This window comes from Thermobia domestica, chromosome 8 (genome assembly GCF_964235325.1).
Source record: "Thermobia domestica chromosome 8, izTheDome1.hap1.1, whole genome shotgun sequence".
NCBI lineage: Eukaryota > Metazoa > Arthropoda > Insecta > Zygentoma > Lepismatidae > Thermobia > Thermobia domestica.
Genome location: NC_137461.1, coordinates 287,140,256 through 287,166,533, shown reverse-complemented (window position 1 = coordinate 287,166,533; position 26,278 = coordinate 287,140,256). Strand labels below are relative to the sequence as shown.

The 26,278-nt window shown below is 36.0% G+C and overlaps 2 protein-coding genes across 6 annotated transcripts in view; one reads left to right on the top strand and one right to left on the bottom strand.

Annotated features, from left to right (window-relative positions):
- Positions 1–12,598, bottom strand: part of LOC145693676 (uncharacterized) — a 206,828-nt gene extending 194,230 nt beyond the window's left edge. Inside the window, exon 1 of one of the 5 annotated variants that reach the window (XM_081769921.1) lies at positions 12,524–12,598. The gene's annotated coding sequence lies outside the window, so the exon portion shown is untranslated. Of the gene's footprint in view, positions 1–4,513; positions 10,079–12,523 lie in introns of those variants that run through there. The other 4 variants (XM_081769922.1, XM_081769923.1, XM_081769918.1 and 1 more) reach the window with 4 other exon arrangements.
- The window catches only part of LOC145693678 (acyl-coenzyme A thioesterase 9, mitochondrial-like), a 154,138-nt gene that overhangs the window by 65,910 nt on the left and 61,950 nt on the right, over positions 1–26,278 (top strand). The window contains exon 5 of the mRNA XM_081769925.1: positions 2,893–3,017. Within this exon, the coding sequence (XP_081626051.1) occupies positions 2,893–3,017 (125 nt within the window). The remainder of the gene's footprint in view (positions 1–2,892; positions 3,018–26,278) is intronic.

Below are 26,278 nucleotides of genomic sequence, written 5' to 3'. Positions count from 1 at the left end.
AGAAACAAAACTTTTATTGCATTATATAAAATTAATACAGTAGAGTTTCGATTAACCGAGTTTTCGTGTTATCCGAGCTTAACCCCTCCACCCCCAAAAAATCTTTTAAAAGCTAGTCTGGTTACAACAATAAGTAGTCTGCAGGCTTTTGTTTCAGCAGCAAAGACAAAATGAAGCTAGCTTAAAGATAACAACCCCCGAGTGACGTTGCCACATTTAAGCCAGCGAGCTCTAATTCTTGCACGTCTTGAGTATCACTTCTTGCGCCGAAGTCACAGAAGACGTATTTTGTCTAACAACAGAGCAGTGTGAGCGGCGGTGGGTGTTTCTTTTAGTTCTCGTGACTATTTGTAGAAATGGTTGCAAAAAAAAAAAAAAAAGTGTTCTATCATTAGAAGATAAGCTTATAGCTATTAATCGATTAGATCAACGTTTCCCAACCGGTGTGTCATGAATGTAGCGCTGGTGTGCCGCGAGGAAACAACACAAAATTATTAATTCTACAGCAATCAAATTGCAAAACATAAGGAAAAATCTGTATTTGTATTTCATATTACTATGAATCTACAATTTTAAGTTTCGTACCGTGTTATACTTTTCTGTATATTTTTAAGTTGAAAAAAATATTTGTTATTATCCTCATGAAAATTATTGCTTCTTTATTGTTGCAGACTATTTCGTACTTGAAATTTAAAATATTCAATCCTTTCGACAAAGCAATGTATGCATACAAATTACCTACATTTGTGTTTTAGAAGTAAAAGAGATTTGTTTGTTCGTTCGTTATTTAGTGATCTTCCTTCCTAATGAAAGGTTGGATACAGTTTTCGAAAAAGAAAGCGCACTTAAAAAAAAAAAAAAAAAAAAAACAGTCCAATATTTCATTGCAATTCTTTTCTATTTTTAAATTATAATGAAAAATTAACATAATGATTTACCACGGGGGAAAACCAGTAATCGACCTTTCTTCTCTGTGAGAAGGAGATCAGTAATCACAAAAAAAAAAAAAAAAAAAAAAACAGTATTTTATATTTACAAATGATAAAATCTATGAGTGTGCCGCGAGAATTCATATTACATCCGTAGTGTGCCGCAAGTTGAAAAAGGTTGGGAAACGCTGGATTAGATCGTGAGAAAACTATCAAAAAGGTGGCAACTGATTGGTAAAGTGACCGTTAGTAACTTTTAAAAAATGGATAATTTCTTATGTACATATGTAGGTACTGTACTGTATGTCCAATAAAAATAATAAATACAGTAAATATAAAGAGAAATAATTAATAAACATCAATAATAAATACTGTACATTTTTTTAAATGAATACATCCGTGTTAACCGAGTTTTTGCTTATCCGAGTTAGCCCTGGTCCAGATTAGCTCGGATAATCGGGACTCTACTGTAATTTGTGATTTCTAGCGCATTCTTAAGAGTTGTAGCTTGCAGATAATTAAAAGTAGCCCAAAAAATAGCGTGTCGCCCAATTTGAAATTTTGGTAGAAAGGGCACTTAAAAATCGCCCAATCCGCTACTTGTAGCCCAATCTGGCAACACTGGTCGAGCGGGAAACTGAGGTTCTATGCTCACGGTGAGACCTCAATGTTTGCATTCAAATTTAAACTAGATTTATATCTCATATAGTTCGGTTGCTTAAGTCTCTGGCTATTTGAGAATGTGTTTTCGAAGCGTTACCCCCTAGAGCGAACGCAACCAAGGTGGCTATTTGGTAACTTTACTTTTGCCAGAGTTATAAATCATACTGTGAGCCAGTCAGGGTTCCCAAGTCTTTCTTGCTAAGTCCAGGTCTATAATAGCAGTGTTCCAATACTCTGCACAAAGCATCTTCAAAGCAGCTGTTTCTTGCTAAATTCCCCTTGCCTGGCAACACGTCTTTCCTTTTTCCCTTCCTTTTGACATCTTTAAAACAGCAGGCGGTCTATTGTTCCGAAACGCACCAAATACGCTCGAGCTGACGTTTTTATTGCTTTCGCGTTTGTGATTAGTCATTTAAATACATGGTCAGTGTATTCCAAGCGTAAGCATGAGCAATAAAAACGCGTTGCGATCGCTTCAAATAGTCGCCTTGTAAATTCCAAACCAAACAATCAAGTATTCCAGGTGATCCTCTTAGTTGAAAATGTCTACAGAAATTGTTTCCATCATTGAGTTTTCTGTTTGAAGGGAATGATTATACCTAGTTGTAATAGAGTTGGTGGAATGAAAATAGGGAAGGATACAGAACTCTGGAATATCCACTGTGGTAGCGTTGTCCACCACAAACTCACATAGCCTGGGATTGACCAGGGAGGGGGCGGACCAAGCCTGGGTAAATTATACATGTTTCAGAATCCGAAGATACTCACGCATCAATTTTTATAGAGGCAATTTGGCTACGGGCATATAATTTGAAGTACTCACCAACTACCTCTATAAAAGTTGTTGCGGAAATATCTTAGGATTCTGAAACATGGATATTTCGATAGAGCACATACTAGTTCCTAAATAAAGTCTGAATCCGACTACTGTAGGTCCCATAGTATTGGAGTTATGGACCTTTCAAGTTCTTTCTTTCATGTTTTTAGCAGCCTATAACTTCGAAAGGAAACATTTGTCCACCCAGGTTGATCTATACTTTTCGTCTTATCTTCGTGTCAGGAATCGCTTCCCAAACATTGTCGGTGTTGCTTTGAAACATCCTGTATAAATCCGAAAACATTCCTCGATTTGAACTACTAAGGGGAGGAGAACAAGCTAATGTGATGGTATGTATGTTCTTTTTAGCGACTTCCTAATATAGATACTTCAAGGTTAATTTAATGATTGCCAAGTGTGAGTGTTTAGGTAATTATTAATTGCGATTTACGATCACACCAATAGCATTGTTTTTTTTTTCAGTTAAGCAGGAGGTGGAAAAGCGAATGGACTTGAAGCCAGGTTACTCTCCGTTTCAGGCCGAAAGAAGTTATCTTTTACAATACCTTCCAAAAGACCAAAAGGAATTACCACCTCGAACCATGAAGGTAAGCAAGTATTAATTCTAATTACGTACAGTGTCGCGTATCTTTTACTTACTGTTTACAATGTATTGTTAATCACTATTCATTAAAGTTATCTCATTTCGTTCCTTTCTAATTCTTATTTTACAAAGTTATATTTACAGGGTGGCGCCGAGCCGACTGACACATTTGAAAATTGAATATTGCACAGGCGTAATAACTTTTATTGGTTGGCGACATGAAAACCGAAAAAGGAAAGAACGTTATATGGTCAGTTGCGATGGGGTACAGAACATCGTGTTACCCCAGTTTGTAAACTAAATCTGTGCCACATCCAACACACTACCAGTCTCTTCTAACTTCTTCACGCAAGCCAATTTGATATTCCGAGACGGAACCTTATACCATATCGACAGTGGCGTAGCACACTTTTGCGGGTCCCCCCGCAAAGTATAGAGAAGGGGCCCTAGTTGTAAAGCTGACAGACGTAAGGTTGAAGTTCTACTTCTTTAAATCTTTATTCATCGCAAGACTTCGGGGCCCCCTATACCTCAGGGCCCCCCCGCACTGCGGGGGCTGCGGGGGCAGCTGCTACGCCACTGCATATTACTATCGCCTTGGTGAAGGGAGGTCAAACAAGCTTATTTACGTCTCTCGTTTACATTAATTTTGAACTAGAACTTTCCCAATCATTCCCTTCACCCGGAAGTATATACATGTTTTGCCAACCTCTGCCTGAGCTTGGGACCGACTCAAGCAGAAGAGTTGGTAGCAACGTGTTTGGTCGCGTCCGAACTATCAACAAAAAATAAGTATTAGCAGAAAATGTTGATTTTACTTTTCTTTTTTTTTTTTTTTTTTTTAACCTGAATGCAAAGTTTGTCGCGAGTGATAGTTCACTACACAAGCATAATTGTAATTATGTACGTTCCGCGACCTGTTCTCGCGTACATGTTCCAAACTAAAAACAACAACAAACAAAATTCGAGGAAAGCAATAAGATAGAAACTCCGGGACTTAGTTATAGACTGTTCATATTTGACAAGAAGTAAGAGTAATAATCATACATGCACTGGACACTACATTATAAATCCTGATATTAAAATACACCTGAGCTGAAATGGACAACAAGCATTAAACATGGATATCACACAACAACATTTTTATCATTCGTATTAAATATACAACAACATTAGAGCTCGTATTATAAATGACAACTTTTCTTTATAATATTCCTAGCTAGCTAAAGACTGTTTAAGAGCAATAAAATTACATGTACTGAAAAATAAGAATACGCATGCGATTTTACTTCTTTTTTTTTTTTTTTTTTTTTAATGGTGGCCTGATTGTCGGATATCCATATGATTATCCTTTTTTTTTTTTTTTTTTAATGGTGGCCTGATTGTCGGATATCCATATGATTATCCTTTTTTTTTTTCTTTTAAGTCGACTTTTAACGTTAATAGAAGGCGATATGACTAGCACATAATTCACGATTCAAAAGACGCGATCACTCTCACCTTAAACTGCTGGTATATTTCTAAGGCTAGTAAAGTTTTGGAGGATGCACACACGAGTTCTGGTTGGGTCGCTCCTATCACATCAATTAATACTACTCACGCTTTGATGCTCCTTGAAAGTATTAAGTTGGTCCTGTTGTTTCCTCCGACATGCTGAGTTCCAATTCAACGCAATTCGTGATTTTAGAACTTTTACTTTTACGTGTTAAATCCACTCGTCTTTGCACACTAGGCACTGATTCTCAACTAAAATGACATTATTCCCAACAGAATATCACACAACTCGGGATGCACATCTTACGCTTTTAGTCACAAGGTCCCGATTATTTGACGCGCTTCCTCCAGTACACAAGCATGTGAGCAGAGTATACTTGGGATGCAACATAGTTTTTGATTGGTCAGTAATTGAAAAGTTGTCCAATCACCACTCACTTTAGAAAATCACCGGAAGTACGAAATGATCTAGTAGTTTCTAGAACATTCTCGAAGCTGTTCAACCGGAAGTTTCAACATCTTTGAGACAAAGAATCTCTGCTTTGCACACACACACATTCACAAGAAAAGTCAGTTTGTGGCGTCGAAGAGAAATCATGTGCTGAACAAGCATGCATAGAGTTGCCAACTACTATGTTTTATCACCAAAAGTCAATTATAAATTTAATAAACTATACGCATTAATTTTTCTTGCTGTCGGTGGTCGATAGCAAATGGCGCCCACAGAGAATTTGGCAATATTGTATTGACAAAATTGCCAAAGGACCCTGGGTGTTTACATCTGGTCCTTAATTTTGATGCACCCTGTATATGGTTCGATTTTACTGTTTCATGATAATGGTGAACACAACGTTTCCTTGTGGGGACGAACATAATAACACTATATAGGAGCAACTTGGGATAAATGTGAAACATTAGCATTATAATTTGGAGGAACTATTCACTGTTGTAGGAGCATTATTGGTGGAGCATTATTTACGAAGCACTAGTAACACCATTTTGCACTATTTTATACGCCTTGCTATTATTTTGAGCGATAGGTCTTTACACCTGTATGTTCGGTCACTTTTTTTTTTTTTTTTTTTTTAGTCACTTTTTATATAATTATGAAATGTTTTCTGTCTTTTAATGTCTTTTCATTAAAATATGTAATTTTCTATCATTTTGGTAATTTTCACTCGATATTCTAAACTATGGTTTCTCACCATGTGCTTATGTTTTATGAACATTCACTATCAACAAAATCTATTCACTACAGCATTACAAAAACGTTATTTAACAAGTATACAAGTCCCATTTGGGTGAATAGTTAAGATTATATGAAAAGAAATATTCTTTCGACCTAATGAAATTATACGTGACTTTTTTTTTTTTTTTTTTTTTTTTTTTTTTTTAAACTGGGAACGTATCGGAAACGGATTCGGGATTCGAAAATTAAAATGGAATCAATAACGGAATCGAATTTGTGCATTGCTTTACAATAGATAAACCTCAATACTTATTGGCTACAAACAAGTTTTGAAAAACTCCTTTTCTCTTTTTTTTTTTTTTCACGAACAGTACGGATATCTTTTTCGAGCATTTCAAAAGAAATCAATACAGTCTAAAATGAAAAATATTATCAATGTAATAGTCTTTGTCATTACAATTTAACATTATTAAACTCAAAAAAAAAATCTTTCACTTATCAATTTGGTGGGACAAAATTCAACAATCCTAAAAGTTATATTTCACAATAGATCTTATTCTCATATGTTCTATCAAGTGGTTCAAGATTTGAGAGGATCTTTAGAACAAAAGTTTGTTCTTAACAACGTTTAACTATCCTGTAACAATATGACGGCATCCATTAAGGCTACATAACTGTTCATGTATTTAAGAAATATCATCTCTAACGCTTTTCTTATTAACACATTTTTATCGCATCCACATTTAATTACATCGAGGGCACAACGTCAACCTCGGTAAACAACATTTTCATAAAATCATTTTGTCGCTACTACTATCGGAGCATAGCCTTGCTACTGCTATCAGAGCATAGCCTATTTTCTATCCCAGACATACTTTGTCAACGGGGTACGTACATATATATATATCCACAATATTTCTTGAACCCATTTGTAAGCATCGTTATATATTCACCTTATGCCTCAGATAATTTGTTACCTGTTATTATTCTTTTGCAGTCATTAACCTCTCATCCATTACAATTACCACTCGTACTTCTCGATGACCAAAACAAACTTGGAATACAAACTTATTTTATTCCCACTAAAACAAATGATTGTGGACTATGTTAACGAAAAGAAATTATTTATATATTCTTTCCCCCTTTCTTCTTTTTTTTTTTTTTTTGTTCAAATTAATATTCTTACTTTTAGATAAATTTACTTTAGAATTAGCGCCAAAAGTTTGGAAATATATCTGTGTGTCTCCGTTACCTCCCATTTTTTTTTTTTTTTTTTTTTAAATCGATAACCAAAATAATGAAGTAAAAATGTAAAAGTTCAATAAGAAAAAGAACATCTAATTCAATAGTATCTGCATAATTATTGAACTGAACTATATTTCGGGCATTACTAACTAACCTTCTTCAGTGACTTGCTTACATATGTTTCTTCGATATATTTACTAATAAACATCACATTTATCTAAGGACCTAAAAATATGAACCAACACATAATATGACATTGATTATTAGAACTACTATAGCACATTTCGTAAAATTATTATAATGTTTTATAAAAGTTATTAAAACATTTTATAAAAATCTTTAGTTATTAAAATAAACAAGATTTTCTTTCATATAAAAGGCATATTGCTTGTGCCTTTGGTCTTAACTATCGTAAATAAAAATAAAAATGTGAAAAATGTGTATCAAAGCTAATTCCCTAAATAACTCGGCTATTTATTACTTAATACGTGAACGTTTTATTAAAAAAATGTTAACCTACTTAATTGGAATATTGTATGCATCATTACGACTAAATTACACGTAATACAAATTATATTGAAAGACTGAAAAATTAGTATATTATATTAAAGTTCAACAAAATTTACTGTAATGTGCATTTCTGTGTATGTATATATATGAGTTTATATATTTTTTTTTTTTCATACAGTAAAACACAGTAACTTTTAAACTATGAATGCAAAATTTGTGAAACCTTACAAAAAAAAACCTAACATGTGAACATAAAAGGGTATATGATTAAATCCAAATCCTATATTCATTCACTAAATATGCAAAGTAAATATACTCAAAAAGACTTACAAAGTTTGACATTACTAATGATTTCTGTATGCAATACGTGATATTTGAATCTTATTATTATTATTGTTATCTTATATCTTGTTCCTTACGTATCAGATAATTGAACTATTCATATACAAGCTTGCTTTGCGTAACTTAACTAATAAACTATCAAACATTGGGGTACATATGTACAAGTATGAGTGAAACGGCGATTAAGCCTGACGTAGCGCTACCCTGTGTGTCATTGGTTGACAAAACAGGTCGTAAGCCATTAATTAAACAAAAATATAGGTTAATGATTTGATCCCGAAGATCAATGAGCGCTGGCTTACTAGTTTCTCATAGCTAGAGTGTGCGGGATCGCTGAACTTCCCGACGATTTACATAAATCGCTCTTGCACTAAATCCAAATCCCATCCCAGCTAAATGCTTCAAGCATTACAGCTATGTCATAATCGGGTAAATTGTTCCAACCCCTATTGGACTGTCAGTATCTAGACCTATAGAAGGTATTTCGAGAAAATAAAGACATGAAAAGGACAAGAAGAATACCCTGGGGGGGAAAAAGTTCGATACTACAGTCCCGTATCTCAATGTCATCAACCATTTATTAATTATTAATAATCTTTGGCCCGTTCCTACCTACAAACTTAGTAGGTTTACAACATATTCTCTTAAGGAACGCTAGCCGATATTAAAAATTGTGCGGCCTTACTGGCGAATTGCACTTATCAAATCCGGGTACATGGTCATATTTGAGATTAAAGTCACAATCGAGTTTATCATTCACCAATCTGACATCACAATAATCCATGACGTGAAATGACAATTTTCCAGTAAACTGATAGAATTACAAATGCGTAAGATAACGCTAATCGGCTTCCAGCACAAACGTGTCATGCTTAATTTTTCCATTTTTTTTTTTTTCAATGTGGAGACATAAAGAATAAGATTGTAATAACCTCAACGAAACAAGTAAATGAGGCCAACATTACGAGCCTGACTATGATTATCAGTGGGTTGAAAATGTTCAATTAAGAACCAACAGACTCTTTTCATAGAAGGAAGATTAAAAAGAACGGAAATTGGAAAATTTTCACATCCTGAATTAATTGTTACATTTAACAACCATCATTAAAAAAAATTAAAATGACATATCCATGGTTTACTTGATTCTACTTTAAACAATTATTATTCACATTTTTCATTTCCGAGAATAAATTTTTTTTTTTTTTTTTTTTTTTTTTTAAATTTAAAATAACACTTATCAAATTTTGTTTAAAGTTACCGACATCAATGAATTTCAAGGTTGATAATATTTTTGATTATTACGGCCAATCTATATATATATTATATATATCTTTCATTTTTATAAACCAATTTTATTACAATACCAATTTTATGATCCAAATTTATTGTAGGTAATTACTACCTAATTTAAAAAAAACATTTTATATGTTGATACCAAATTGTATCGGTGATTATTGGGTCCATCGCATCCATAAAATAATATAACATTCGTTCACCAACGACATGATGGCCTTGTCGCATTTTACCTTTACATACAAATAATACATTATTTTATTTTGTGGAAACGATGCACCCCGAAGAAAAGAAGAAGGAGTCGGTTTGATTAAAATCCAAACAGTTACAATTTAGTGTTTTACTCGAGTCAATGAAGAATGAACATCTGATAAAATATAAAATTTTAAGCGTCAAACTAGATATCTTGTCCTTAAATATATATATATTAAATGTCACAGACCGAAAGGGAATTTTGAAGTGTGTGTGTCTAAAGGCCAAATTCACACACTAGCTGAGGGCCCAACCGGATGCCAAACCGATTTCGTCACTGTAATTTTGAAAGAGAATAGTAGTGACGCCTCTAAGGGTTAGATTGCATTCTGACCTCTTCATTCTACTTATTTTATAACGTTATTACTTTTGAATTTTACTAAACCTTAAACTTTATTAATGTGATAATAAATACCTATTGACTTTGTATAATAATTATTCGTATGAATCAATTTGTGATCAAGTTTAACAGTTTCAACCTTGTTTTGTATTATTATTTTTTTTTTTTCAAACACATTTAATAATATCTTTAGAATTTTGACACTACAATGTATCATAGATGGCCATTTTCCATTGGGCTCGCTCGCGCTCGCGCTCACTTCTCTCAACTGAGCTCGCACTCACTCGCGCTCGCGCTCACCCGTCTCAGCTGGGCTCGCGCTCACTCGCGCTCGCGCTCACTTCTCCTAACTGGGCTCGCACTCACTCGGGCTCGCGCTCATCTCTCTGGACTGGGCTCGCGCTCACTCGCGCTCGCGCTCACTTCTCCTAACTGGGCTCGCACTCACTCGGGCTCGCGCTCATCTCTCTGGACTGGGCTCGCACTCACTCGGGCTCGTGCTCACTTCTCCTAACTGGGCTCGCGCTCACTTGCGCTCGCGATCACTTCTCCCAACTGGGCTCGCGCTCACTCGGGCTCGCGATCACTTCTCCCAACTGGGCTCGCGCTCATTTCTCTTAATTGGGCTCGCGCTCACTCGCGCTCGCGATCACTTCCCTCAACTGGGCTCGCGCTCACTCGGGCTCGCACTTACTTCTCTCGATTGGGTTCGCGCTCACTAATCTCAAGTGGGGTCGCGCTCACTCGGGCTCGCACTCACTAATTTCATTGGGGCTCGGGCTCACTCGGGCTCGCGCTCAATTATTTCATTGGGGCTCGGGCTCACTCGGGCTCGCGCTCAATTATTGAGCCCGAGCCCGGTTGAGCGTGAGTGCCGAGCTCACGAGCGTCGGGCTCGCGAGTTTGGACACCTATGATACAGACACGGACAATGACACGGAGAACCAGTCGTATTAACAAATGCTGAAACAAATCTTCAATTATGCGCTTATTCACCTAAAAATCACCTTCACTAACATGTCTGCTCACTAGGAGCGAATCCCCAGCGTGTACGTTAACATATACTTACGAGAGAATACCTATAACGACGAATGATGTACTCAGATTTTGAGTACAGTTTCAAAAGTTCATTTCCGTAAGCTGTAAAGGCAGTAATTGCTATGCTATCACAAATTGCTATCACAAATTAATTGCAACTTTTGAGTTGCATACACACAAACTACTAGGGAATGAAGAGCATGTACTAACAAAGAATACACTGGAAAATGAAATAACATGTTATAACAAAAATTAAAATAAGATGATAATCGATACAAATGTAGAGGATGAATATGGCATGTCCGAACTTCGCCAAGTATGGTGGAAGAAGCTATTTGTTTACTTCTTCTTGACCAACCGCTAAGAACATTTATAAATCCATATGTGGCTTTGTTATACGCAATTAGTACATTCAAATTCACGAACGATGACGAACTGAAGGGTACGAAGGTACAGTTGCAAGTAACAACCATAGTCATAATAATATAGTTCAACTAAACAACGTTGAAAATAGTGGACAATCAGGTTTAAGTAGAAATGACCAAAACTGAATAGTTTTGCATCGATCATTCCGAAGAAATTTGGAGTTATACTGAGCATAGTTTGGGGGAGAAGCGAGCATCCCCGGTGGATATACTTCAGCTGACTTCTTTGGGGGGGGGAAGAAAATGTGATTGAGGGGGAAATTCCCCTCATCTCTCCCGGTAATTTGCACCCTATATATATATATATATATATATATATATATATATATATATATAGATAGATAGATAGATAGATAAATAATTGGCTTGGGGCAATATAGTGCTAAGCCGCATTTGTAAAAACAAAATCTACCCGTTGCTGTTGACAAATTTGCAAAAATTGAGATTAGATGGCAGTAAATATCGTAAATGGTGTTCTTGCCTTCATTAATTTGTATTGTAGTGCAGCGATAAATTTCGTTGCACAATACGTATAAATGTGGCTTAAAGTTATATTACTCCAAGCCCTTCATATATATATATATATGCAAGTTAGTTGGAAACCTGGGGCCCGTAAAATAGTGTTTCTAATCGAGTCCCACGTCTTGTAATTCCATTAGGTTATCTTTTCTCTCTCACTTGAAGAAAGAAAACTAATTTTTTAACGGTGACTTCCCTCCGGAGCAGCCTCTACTTTTAATTATGTGTTTGCTGTTTGAAGGCATATTGTCCTGTTACAATACAGTAAATATGAACATTTCTTAATTTAAGTCAAATTTAAGAGTATTAAAACTGAATTTTTGAAATTGTGCGTTGATTATAGCCTGTAATTTGTTAAAACAAAACACCTATCAAAGAAAATTACAAGTTAATGAAAGGTCAAGCAAGATGTTTGTGAATATGAAACTTACATCATAATATCACTTTGAGTCAAGAAGTTATATATGATAAGCATAATGATAATGATAATGATAAGCATAATGTGGTTCTAGTTTTCGATTCATCTTTACATTTCTTTAAGTATATAAATGCCAGTTTTTAAATCGCATAACATAACGGAAAAAATAGTAGCTACATTATATAAAATGAGGTAATTTTACGAACTGCGTTAAAACAGGAAATACAATTATGTTAAAATATTGAGGTAGTTTGGAATCTCTTGCCTGTCAGATGTCAATTAACAGATTAATAATTTCCTTCTATAACAAGCAAGACTTTATTTTACATGAATTAAAGACCAAAATATAAATTCAGATTATGCTCTTTCGCAGGAGACCAATCCGACAAGCTTGGAGCCTTATATAAATGACAGCGTTTTGGTACTAATGAAAAATACAACTTACGGTATAAATGTTAATTTTCGACCCATGTTGTGTAGATGCTGGTCGATTACTCGACGAGATGCTGGTTGGTTGCTCAGATGATCCTTGGTCCTCTCCCTTACCTTTTTATATTGTATAAATTTCCTCAGTCAGACCCTGAGGTTCTCCATAACAGCCTTGTTTGTTCACTTAATTACTTTTTACGCTACGTGACTGCCGGAGAACCTCATTAGTCCACGATAAGTGTGACTGTTTATCCAAAATTCTTTTGTAACCTAATTTAAGTACACATACATTTTTTACATATAATTACTAGAAAACAGTGCTAGTTATTTCACTAAACTTTTTTGATATATTCCTTTTTGCAATATGTTGAGCTTTTTTTTTTCTCAACTCATGTCATAGTTCCAGTGGCGTAGCACACTTTTGCGGGCCCCCCCGCAAAGTATAGAGAAGGGGCCCCACTTGTAAAGCCGACACAAGTAAGGTGGAAGTTCTACTTCTTTAAAACTTTATTTATCGCAAGACTTCGGGGCCCCTATATATCGGGGCCCCCCGCACTGCGGGGGTTGCGGGGGCAGCTGCTACGCCACTGCATAGTTCCATTACAGTCCCCCACTGATGAGGAACTGTTCCTGAACATCACCGTAGTGTGTGTCACTCCTTTTTTTTCCTCAACTCATGTCATAGTTTCATTACACAACTGTGAGTTGAAAAAAAAAAAAACAGAAGTGACACACACTACGGTGATGTTCAGGAACAGTTCCTCATCAGTGGGGGACTGTATTGAAACTATGACATGAGTTGAGAAAAAAAAAAGTTAGCTCAACATATTGCAAAAAGGAATATATCAAAAAAGTTTAGTGAAATAACTAGCATTGTTTTCTAGTAATTATATGTAAAAAATGTATGTGTACTTAAATTAGGTTACAAAAGAATTTTTGAATAAACAGTCACACTTATCGTGGACTAATGAGGTTCTCCGGCAGTCACGTAGCGTAAAAAGTAATTAAGTGAACAAACAAGGCTGTTATGGAGAACCTCAGGGTCTGACTGAGGAAATTTATACAATATAAAAAGGTAAGGGAGAGGACCAAGGATCATCTGAGCAACCAACCAGCATCTCGTCGAGTAATCGACCAGTATCTACACAACATGGGTTGAAAATTAACATTTATACCGTAAGTTGTATTTTTCATTAGTACCAAAACGCTGTCATTTATATAAGGCTCCAAGCTTGTCGAATTGGTCTCCTGCGAAAGAGCATAAATTGAATTTGTATTTGGTCTTTAATTCATGTAAAATAAAGTCTTGCTTGTTGTAGAAAAAAATTATTAACCTGTTGATTGACATCTGACATGCAAGAGATCCCTAACTACCTTACTATTTAAACAATTATGTCAATTGACGAAGCTATCGTAAAATTTAAAATGTTTTGCGTTTTTTTTTTTTTTTTTTTTTTTTTTTTTTTTTTTTAGCAATTAGTATATGATACCTCATTTGTCCGGAAGACGAGAATACATACCACTTAATCACATTAAATCAATATGAATATAAATGCCTGGTAACCCTTAGCTGTTTCGTTAGGTATGTGCTAAACTTCACTGTAATATGATCTGATAAATCCGTATGAAAATATTGTGACAAACAACACCAAAATCGAGTAGTGGCAAACTGAATGCTATCGTTTCAGAGTAGATTTCGAAAAAAATAAATAAATAAATAAATAAAAAATAAAATAAAAAGACTTTAAAGGAAGGAAGTGTGTATGTATGTATGTATGTATGTATATACAGGGTATCCAATATACAATGCAATGCGGAGTTGGGATAGTAGAACTTTTGAACCTGAAGTGATACACGAATAATGGTTATACCAAAATGAAGCCTTGTTCATGTATATACTTTTAAACTAGGAAGCATAGATTGAAGTACACTAGGAACCACACAGTGTTGCTACATGTAACCGAAGGTGTAAATCAATTTTTTTGCAAAATATGTTAATTGAATCATAACTTATACGTATGGATGTTCTGTCATTAATTTTCAGTTTGTTTAGTTGGAGTAGCTTGGAAAGTATGGAGCAGAAAAAAGAATTTTTCATTTCCACCGATAACTAATCGGATGAGGCCCCTGTAAGGGGTTACTAGGGAAATCGTATTTTTCATAAATTAACACACTGAATTGGCAACTGCTGATGTTTCAATGCATCAAAAGGTGTGTTAAGGATCTGTCTACGTTATTCAATTCCTGAAAACAATGAAAAACAAACTTTGAAATTATCATGATAAAACGTTTACTTACATGCACCCGGTAACACTGCTACTATCAGAAATGAGTTACCAGCTCTACAACGGATGCTGGGAGTGTCCTCTGTTTTGATTCAAACACTGGTTCACACGTTTCACCAGGTTGGCAACAACTTTACGAAGATTAGAAGTGTTAATGTTCTCAATGGCACCGCGAATGTTCGTTTCCAGGTCTTGAATAGTTCGAGATTTGTTCTTGTATGCCTCTTGCTTTAAATAGCCCCATAGAAATGAATAGCAGTGTTGCCGGATGCATATAAGTAAAAACAAATTTCATTATAATTTCAAAGTTTTTTTTTCATTGTTTTCAGGAATTGCATAATGTAATTAGATCCTTAACACACCTTTTGATGCACTGAAACATCAGTAAAGTTGCCAATTCAGAGTGTTAATTTATGAAAACTACGATTTCCCTAGTTACCCCTTACAGAGGCCTCATCCGATTAGTTATCGGTGGAAATGAAAAATTCTTTTTTCTGCTCCATACTTTCCAAGCTACTCCAACTAAACAAACTGAAAATTAACGAAGAACATCCAAACATATGAGTTATGTGTCAATTTACATGTTTTGCAAAAAAAAAAAAAAAAAAAAATACACCTTTGGTTACATCTGGCAACACTGTGTGGTTTCTAGTGTACTTCAATCGTTGCTTCCTAGTTTAAAAATATATGCATGAACAAAGCTTCACTTTGGTATAACCATTATTCGTGTATTACTTCAGGTTCAAAAGTTCTATCCCAAACTCCGGGTTGCATTGTATATTGGACACCCTGTATATTTCTCCTTCTGGTCTATTTAAGTGTCCCTTGCTTTCAAATTTTCTAAAATATAAATATAATATTGCTTCAGTTTTTTAAAAAATAAATATTAAAATTGCATAGTGCAGTAATTAAATTTCGCGTAAAATACATTTAAAGATCTCAAGAAGAATTCAGTAAAATTAACTTGCTAAAACTGTCGTTTTTTTTTTTGTTTTTTTTTAAAGAATAAATAAAATGTTTCGTAATATAAATTAATAAGCTAAGAAAAAATTATGTTACATGTATTTAACACTATTAAGAGCTACTCTTGTTTGTTGAGATTTAAAGAACCTACAATTAAAATAATACATATTTCGCTCGTCTTTTCTATGAACGTAAGCTTCACATTAGTTGCTATATATAAATTTCTTACCTTGTAGGGTCAAGAAGTTTCCTTACTCTATGATCTATTAGAAAAAGAAAATGGCCATGGAATTTGCAAAACAAAAACAAATGCCAGCCTCAAACACCATTGATAATAAGTATGAAAAAATGGGATTTCCATTCCCAAAGATGTTTCGACAATGAGATCACAGGTCAGATGTCAAACATTCGTCGAGTGGATAAATATAATACACTTCAGATAGTACAAAATGCACTTTTCCTTCATTTTCGTTTGCATAGCGGTTAAAATCTTGCAGGTCGTTATAATCTGGACTTGGAATACATTTCTTATATTTTATTCCTGAAGCAAACACCTGTTTAATGTCGGTCTGCAACATAAGCTCAGCTATACACTACCGTATGTTTACGCGCGTAAACTAACGATGTGAGTTTATGCGCGTCATGCAGTTCATGCATTGTGCATGAATTTACGCATATAAGCTGAGGAAAGCAGTTGCAGAATGGATCGATCGAAAGCAAAGTTTTAAGGGTGGGTACTACCAATGTTATATTGTTGAGAAAAAGAATAAAGAAAAGACGCTAAAGAAATAGGTATGTTTGGACAAGGAATAGGATTTTAATATTAGACAAGGAAGGATAATCCAACTTTCACAGATTATATCCAATTTTTATTTAGATTGTGATGGCTCAGTAGTAGAAGGTTCATCTCTGGTGCGTGAGGTATCTGGTTCGATCGCAGCTCGTATCAAATGGGCAGGGGTGTAGCCAGCAGGTTTGTGTAGGGGGGTCCGTCGTTTTTGAGGGGGGGGGCAGCTACAATGTACAAAGCCAAAAAGTGTGTTGCTGCTAGTGTTTTTGAGGCCTGAAAGAAAGGAAAATTTTGGTTTCCTTCTGGAAAACTAAAAACACTATTTTAGCTTCTTCTTCTTCTTCTTCTTCTTATTATTATTATTATTATTATTATTATCCATAAATTATATTCAAGATAGTTTTTATTATGCTTAATCAAGAACTACTGTCCGGGACCAAACGCTATACTTTTGTGCATAACTATAAAGGTAACCAAGAAAGTTCTGTCCCTTTTCGTGGATGTCTGTGTTCAATTGGACCTCACACCGTGTGTTGAATGCGAGTGGAGATAAGGCGAAGGTCAATTGTTGGTGTGTATATCCAACCATACTACCTGGTTGTGGCAATTCAGATACACCGTAAAGACAGAGGGAACGGCTTGGGTACAAAACCTCGCGGGACAAAATCTCGCCGGGCCAAAACCCCGCCTGGACAAAACCTCGCCTGGCCAAAACCTCGCCACTCAAAACCTCGCGGGCCAAAATCTCGCCGGGCCAAAACCTCGCCTTGCCATAACCTCGCGTCCCAAAATATCGCCATACCCAAAATCTCGCCTAACCAAAACCTGGTTGTAATGATCGCGCGACACAGAATCTCGCCTGGTCTAAATTAAACGAGACGTAGTGTCGCCTGGGAAGAAATGTTGTCAGGATAAAACCTCTTCACGACGATTTCTTCAATGTAGAATGTTCTATCGCCAGATTTACAAAACTTATTAGGTTTTGAAACTTGACATTTTGTATAAATCTTCTTGCTCCACATGGGCACTAGCTCCAGATAAGACAATATTTTGCGAAATGCATGCCCTAAGCAGGAATGGGATGGAATGCCTTGAATGGATTTTGCCGTTCTCCAGATCTAAAAAAACTACTAAGCATAGAACCTTTACGTTTTGGTACAAATCTTCTCCTTGTACCATAAGAAGGTATGTTGCAAAATGCTCCTCGTAAGGGAGTGTTGAAGTTTGGATAATTCTTGAACGTTGGCTTGATCTCAGGACCCACGAGGTTTTGGCGGCGAGGTTTTGTCCACGCGATGTTTTGGGTGGCCCCGTGTCATTTTCCTGTTTCACTTTTTATTATGTTTATTTATCTCCAACCGTTTTCTGTTGGACTTCGCTTATCAAAATATTTCTAAAACTGGTTTACTGGTCCCAAAATCTAAAATTCAGAGTGGGGGTGGGGCGACTGCCCTCCTGCCCCACTGGCACCTCTGTCTAGCGGCTGCAATATGAAGCTATTCCACGCCCTTTCATATGGTTTTAGTTACATTTACTTCGGACTCTTGACTGCGAAGACATTAGGTTTTTAAATAAAATTAATTTGCTGAGCAAAATTGAACTTTATTGAAAATGAACTTGGATTCATTGTCCTCTGAACGTCCTAAATATTACTTTACTTCAATAAATTATTGACTTAAAAAACAACCAATTACATAGGCTTGCAGAAAATATTCTAAAGTTAGCACAACATGAAGTGTCCTTCAAACATTACTTTTGAAGCAATGGTTTTAAATGCAGGTACTATCAATGTTGTGTTGTTGAGAAAAAGAATAAAGAAATAGACATATTTGGACAAAGAAGTGGCTAATATTTAACAAGGCAAGAAAGAATAATCCATCTCTCACTGATTATATCAAAACTTTATTTAGATCGCGGTGAGTCAGTAGTAGAGGGATCATCTCTTGCGAGTGGAGTCTCTGGTTCGATCCCAGCTTGTGCAAAATGGGTTTTGTGGTTGACAAACACCGCGTGCGTGAGTTTTCTCGGATTGTCCCGTTTCCTCCTATTATTTTTACATTCCTCCTCTTTAGTGATGAGCGCAAGAGTCTTTGTCTTGCAGTTTTTACAAGAGTCTTCACCAAGACCAAAACCAGGAATCCCGATGCAAGACCAAGACCAAGACCAAGATCAAGTGTGCCAGTGCAAGACCAAGACTCGGTGTGCAAGACCAAGACCACCTGGGTCTTGGTCTTAGTCTTGAATTTGCTCATCACTACACCTCTTCGTTCATGTCATCGTCGCCCTCTTCTGTACCCTACACAGTAGCCTATAAGCGTGGAACGTAAAATTCGAAGATTTAATTTTCTTTTATTTAGAACATACAATGTAACAAGACTAATTAACATATGTAATTTTTATACTTACGAAAGTCTTCTATTCTGTACTTTCCTCCTGGAGATGTATTTTGGCGAATAATCTTCGCAAGAAATACTCAAAGTTTACATAGAAAAAATAAAACTGGGAGTAGGCGGCTTCAGCCTTTAATCAGGGGTTACTTTCCACCGGTCCAAAATATAGCTTAGAGAGGAAATTATTACTACTGGCACCTCCTACTTTCTAATTTTAGGTAAATATCCTATAAAGGTAGATGCTGGAATTAATTTCTTGTCGGAAAATAAATTGCGAACAATGGCGGATCCGCTTCATTCGCTTCACTCAGTAAGGCTTAGCTTTTTCTTTCTTTCTTTTCTTTTTTTCTTTCTTTTTCTTTTTTTGTTTTTGTTTTTAATCTCTGGACGTTTTGGGGGGCTTGAAGCTTACACACATAGGACTTACTAACATTATTTTTTTAAAAAAAGAAATCCTGAAATTTGGCTAGGCTTCAGCCTGAAATCCCCAAACCCCGTAAACCTTCCAATGATTACAGTTGGATGATATTCTTGGGCACAAAGAGCTACCAAGGGAAATCAGTTCACGGGGATTTTTTTTTTTCGTTCCTGAGTTGACATTTTTGTTGGATATATGCTAAAAAATCAGAATGTGGTTCCTGTGCCGGTCCAGAAAATACACAATTTTCTTTACAAATATCGATAAATCATACTAAGTACTGATACCAGTACCATGATTCTAATATCAATATTTGTAGATTTCATACAGTTTTGTGTAGGAAGTGAAATGTATAAATACTGAAGGGAAAACATTGCACAGAAACATTATGTTCCTATGTTCAACATATTTTTTGTATGTGGTGCAAAGTATCCTGACCTATGATGTTACTTTGCACCAAAGTTTATATTATAGTAATCACGGTCATCGTGAATGTTTACAAATGCACTTGCACGAATGTTTTCCTTATATATCTAGCTATTATATGTTTAAAATATAATGTTCTAAATCATTACGTTTATAAGTTACATGCGATTTTCTTTAAAATTCATTACATCTGCTGCAAAGTAACCCCGTCTTACGGTACTGGATGATCTTTGTCTTAAACAATATCACCTACTACAATATCACCTGTATACATTTCTTGGAAAAGCAATCAGAACGAACATAATGTTTCTGTGCATTCACTTTACGGTACCCAAAGAAAACCTTTTATCTGCAGCTATAACGCCTACAGGTAATCTATTATTGAAATCTAGGCCCTGATCTAGGACGGGCTCCTGGGAGGGAGGGGCAGTGAAAGATTTCTGCGATGGTCTGCCAGTGGGGAGCGGCGAATGACCCTTCGTCCCGTGCTGCAGAGATTTCTTTGAATTTAGTGCAGGTGTCTTCTGTGGTGCGTATTGTATTCAAATTTTAAAAAGTGGATCAAAGAATTTTCCACATAAGAAATATATACCATATAGGCCTATTACAAAGAGTATTATTGCTGGAATTTTAAACGAAATTTACTAAACTAATTTCGTGCAAATTACTAACTCAATCCTTTATATAAATTTTATATCTCTCTTTATTGTTAATAATTATAAGAAACAATATGTTGAAAGTTACTGTTGAAAATAACACTTTTTGAACCTCGTCACCGTTATCACTCTTACAATTTTCTCTACGAGACGAGAATTTTTTCGAGTCTGGTGAGCAAACTAGTTCATCCAAGTCTTAGATTTCAAACATCATTTCAGTGCTAAATGATCCGTATATAAAACCTATAAATTATAAAAGTAATTATACGATCACAATGAATAGCATATAAGAACGCCTAAGATATTCAAATCATTACACAATATACTCCAATAAGAAATATGGTTTAAATATTGTTAAATTACATCCTTCTTAGACTTCTCTCCTGAAGCAGAAGGATTCTGAGAACTATTAGATAAGGGAATACATTTTGTACTTAAATTTACAAAACGAGACGAGAAGTGAATCCTCGAGAATCCAGACAAGAAAGAAGTTTTCGAGAATTTATACAAGACGAGACAAGACTTAGGGTTCAGGAGAAGTGGTGTAATCACCAGTGGGAACTGGCAAGTCATCTAATTTAGATTCCAAATTAATATAGAGGTTTCCCTTTCATAAACCTCGTTAAACTTAATCAGTCAACTAAGCTTTATTAAGCTGAACGAATGTAACTTATGCGTCCACATGTAAACGTTTATTTACAGATATTTCTCTCGAAGATGGTTTGAATTATGTTGTCCAAATTTAGCGCTATCATAATGATCGTGTATCTGGTTTCAAAATTAACTAGATAAAAGGCCCATTTAAGGGCTGTATGTCAACTTGACATCGAACAACTTGCACCAAATTTACTTAAAGCTGGCCATTTTTCACTTCCATTCTTGGCAATTTGCCGAACAGGTAATTTTGTCACCGAAAATTTTGTCACAGTAATTTCGTCAGTGATAATTTTTTCACCAAAATATTAGCATATAGGTAATTTCGTCACCGGAAAATTTTACACAGTAATTTTGTCATCGGTAAATTTATCACCACAGCATTAGCATATAGGAAACTGTCACGAAATTTTTTCCCCTTTGTTGAACTAGGTATAAACAAAGTAAACGACCAAAACAGCTTATTTATCTTAATCAAACTTGGAAAATAATTTAGTTGGTGTTATATTGTCATTTTGAATTTATTCCTACATGCATATTAATATATGTATCTGTATACGAAAAACAACGTATCAGTCTCGGTCTTGTTTCGATCAATATTTGCAGCTCCTTCCTGACAAAGCGGTTAGCGTACGTACCTTTGGCGTGGTAGACCCGGGTTCGTTTCCTTGCAGGTTATGTGCTTCGGATCCCACGTTAAGCTATAGTTCGCATCTGATGTGGCCCCGCTGATATAGTCGCAAGAGCCTGAGCAACAGGAAATTTGTTTGAGATATCCTCGGTACCGAAAACCAACATTAAACCCCAATAAATAAAGTCCAACACTTTGCATTACATTATACTTGAATAGCCAGAGCACATGTCTTTGAAGCATGGGGTTCCAGGTTTGAATCTTGGTGGGAGATCATTAAAAAGTTTCAACTCATAACGGTAGCTTACATTCCATCTTAAACCGTAGGTCGACATCTCGTACAGCTTTGATGTTGAAAGGGACGCTAGATTCCAAGCCAACCAACTATGCAATTTATATTTTGATATTTTAACAAATACTCTGGTTTAATCTGATAGTTTTCCTTTTCCCATGATCTTGCCTTATACTGAAATTCTAATCTCTACCAATCGCTGCTCTGTTGAGTGAGCTGTCGGCTCGACTCGATAGTGAATGAGCTGTAAGCCGACCCGCTCGAGCCGTTCAGAACCCTAAACCCGAGCCGAGCAGTTTTGAACTTGTTTGGCCGGCGCTCTCTAACTTGTAACGATTTTTGGTTCGAGCCCAAATACTTGCTCCTCCAGAAATCAGACCCAGAACCACGTGAATAATGCCTTCCCTCCTAGACTTCACGACTACCGAAGTCAACAGTCAACTCGCTTTTAGTATTTAGATACAAATCGCCTATCTTTCATGTATATACACGGTGTTGTAATAATAATAATAATAATAATAATAATAATAATAATAATAATAATAATAATAATAATAATAAGTAGTAGCAGTAAGTATCATTAATAATAATTATATTGTCAATGTAGGATATCTGAAGAAAGTATTTGAAACTACACACAACATTGGGCTCGATTTGGCTCGACTCGACTCAAATTCGAGTCGAGTTTAGAGCCGAGTTGGAGGAAATTTTTCGATCCGAGTTTTCGAGTCGAGCTCAAATATGTCTGTTTCGAGCCGAGTTGAGTTTCAATGAAAACTCGCTCGAACTCGCTCGTGCCCATTCTTAACTGTCTCTCGTTCACGGTTTTGTTTAGGAGTCTCAAGTAAGGCTCGATCGATATGTTGTATCTCGGTCTAGTTTCGATTTACTAAAGTCTGTCTCGTCTCGAAATTTAAAGAGGAGAAACATGATACTTAGAGTAATCTCGGTCTCGGCATCACCATTAGAATATGTTACGTATGTTCAAGTTTAATTCTAGAACGCTTGGAGCAATTTCAACGAAGTTTGATACACATATGACATACAATCACAATAATATTGTAGGGCAAGATATCTCCGGTCTCCCTAGCGGTGGATAGAAGGGTGACGTATAAATAATCGAGAACGACCTACATTCATGTCGAATACACATTTTTAAAGAGTCGCTATACTGATTGTTGAGAGTCCAGATGACATTTAAGCTCAAGTTTAGTCTAATAGAACAATAGATCTCCGTAGAACCTTATGCTAACTGTTAGAAATGAATAGAACTATTGAACCTACTAGAAATTTTGAAAACAAATAAATTGCACGTCAAATATACATTTCAAATATTTTGAATAAACTTTTATTCTTCCGTGTATACAGTTCAAAGACTAAACCATATTCGATTACCGATTAAAGAAAGAAAAAAAAAACGAAAAAAAAATCATAATTTAACGTCAAACCATTAAGGTCTTTCGGCTGAAGGAGGTGAATGATTAATGAAAGTGAATGATGATGAAAAATTAAACTTTGTGCTCTCCTACTCTGAATCAAACCTGGAACCACGTACAACAAAGGAAATACGCGCTAGTCACTACACTAGCAGAGAAAATTGCTTATTGCACTCTTTCGAGTACAAAGGCTATATGACACGGTGACCTTCAATTTAAGGTAGAACCATAAGCACCGCAATACGATCAAATTTCAAGGATCTCCTCATCAGGACTCCAACCCAGGACACGGTGTGAGGAAGGCGCAAGTGCATGATTGTAAATATTTTGCCGTAATTTAAATGTGTTATACGAAGTATTCATATAGTTTTTGGCCAAGAAGAAGAAAAGAAAAGTTGTAAGCTGTTGTAGTTTTATTCATTGCTTATAGCATTGTTTCAAATTCTTTAGAAATAAATAAATAATAATAAAAATAAAAAACTTCCACTGAAATCTAGTTTCATACTATCCTTCGATATGGACAACAAACCCATGTGCAAAAATCCTGCTGCTCTGTAACAATAGATAGCAATTTCCAAGAATTGCCTCACTTCCCTCTATGCTCTGTACCTTCAACCATAAAATACAAGCATCATATGATCTCTGCATCTTTCGGAATGATGGGAGAATTTTGAAAACGCTACGTCTCATTCAGAGCTTACGAAGCAGAGATGGGTATTTTTGCTAACTCTCACTCACACTCACCTACCAAAATCTTCCTTTTCAATGCTGCACATGGAATGCGTTTCTTATGTTCTTGTCTCTGAAGCAAATGAGTCCACGTAAGCGCGAAGCGAGTGCGAGCTCGCGATCACACTCACTTCTCTCAACTGTGATCGCGCTCACTTGGGCTCGCGATCACACTCACTTCTCTCAACTCTGATCGCGCTCACTTGGGCTCGCGATCACACTCACTTCTGTCAACTGTGATCGCGCTCACTTGGGCTCGCGCTCAGTAATCTTAACTGCACTCGCGCTCGGTCGCACTCGCGCTCACTAATCGTAACTGGACTCGCGCTCACTCGGGCTCACGCTCACTAATCTCAAGTGGGCTCGCGCTCACTCGGGCTCGCACTCAGTTTTTTCAACTGGGCTCGCGCTCGCTTGGGCTCGCGCTCAATTATTGAGCGCGAGCCCGGTTGAGTGCGAGTGCCGAGCTCACGAGCGCCGGGCTCGCGAGTTTGGACACCTATGCAATGTATAACCAATTCAATTTCGTGGGTTTACTGTACTCTTACATATATTCAATGACAAAGACAATCATCGACGAACGAACACATTTTTTTTTTTTTCAAGACATGTTTCAAAATACAATTGTGTTTACATATTTCCGCCAACAAAGTAAACGACAAAAAAAAATGTTTGCAAAATAATTTTAAGTATGCATGTACTCTCATTTGTGATATATGTTCTCTAAAGATCCTATCAGAGTCTCTAAGAGTACCTAAGCAATCTCTAAAATTCCTATTAATGGCTTTAAACAGGGTTAACAGGTTTTTTTTTTTTTTTTTTTTTTCAAAATCCACATTTTTTTTTTTTAGTATTATGGTAATAAAACAACACAAAATGATATAGGTGAAACTTTATTCAGACCTCCTCTCCTTTTATCCTGAAATAAACACAAATACACAAACAAATCATTTAAAATTTCGTGAGTGTGGTAGCGTCCACACGAAATAATAATGGTTGGAAAATGGGTTGTGTTTATAAAATTTTGAATCAAAATACATTCGCGAACTAATTTCAATTTATCTTTACCTCTCCTTTTCCTTAATCATCCTTCCTGGATCCCTTTTCTTTCTCCTGGTCATCCTCAACTGGAATTAATCCTGAAATAAAATTTTATTAAGCACACATTTATTATCTCACGTACCTGTTGTAATGGTGAAAAATATGGCTGGCTGGATGGATGGTCTTCTTTGGTAAGCTGTAAGAGAAATCCCTAAACATACGGATTGGTGGGGTTCCTGACTTTTTCCTTTCTTTTTTTTTTTTCAACGGAGCAATTGTAATCCACTGGAAAAATTAGTCATAACTGCTTTATTTCATGTCTCTTTTCGGGATTCAGTTCAAATTCGGGGCAAGTTTACACTTCAATCACACTAACCCTTTCATTTTCCATCGATGCCGATTACACTTGTATGACTGTACTTTTTCACGCTTACGAACACTTCTCCAATTGTTTTTCCTAATTCTCGAACCTTTTTTTTCCCTCTTACTACAAGCTTATTGAATTTCCACGCGAGGGCACGTTTACGTTTGCAGTGGTTGGATCTGCCATGCCTAACGGTACCTTGCACGAATAACTGACTGCGCTTGCGTTTCTTAAAATTTCTCCGAGTCGGTGTTTTTACAATTTGGATGTTTAGTTCGGGATGAACTCGCTTATATTTTAACTTTGATTTACGTCTACTTCGTTTACGATTACTCTTGATTTGTTTCGGAGTATGCCTACTAGCGCGTTTTTCATTCATTCTGAACTCACCATCTAGCACATGTTTGGCATTTGTTCGCTTACATTGTGCACACATTTTGGGGCTAAGCTGACGAATATTCGAATCATCAAAAACAAGCGGCTGTTTTACTTTGAGTTTATTTGCATGGTTAAATTTTCTCTTTTCGTTCGTTCGCGGCGGCATGACACTAACTTTAAAATTTGCACGCGCAAAGAAATTGACTTTACTACACTCACGACTCACTTGTCTATTACCATTTTTGCGCCTACAAACCCTGATCTTACTAATTATACGTCGAGACAACCTTTTATTTCGGATTGACATACTACGAAAAC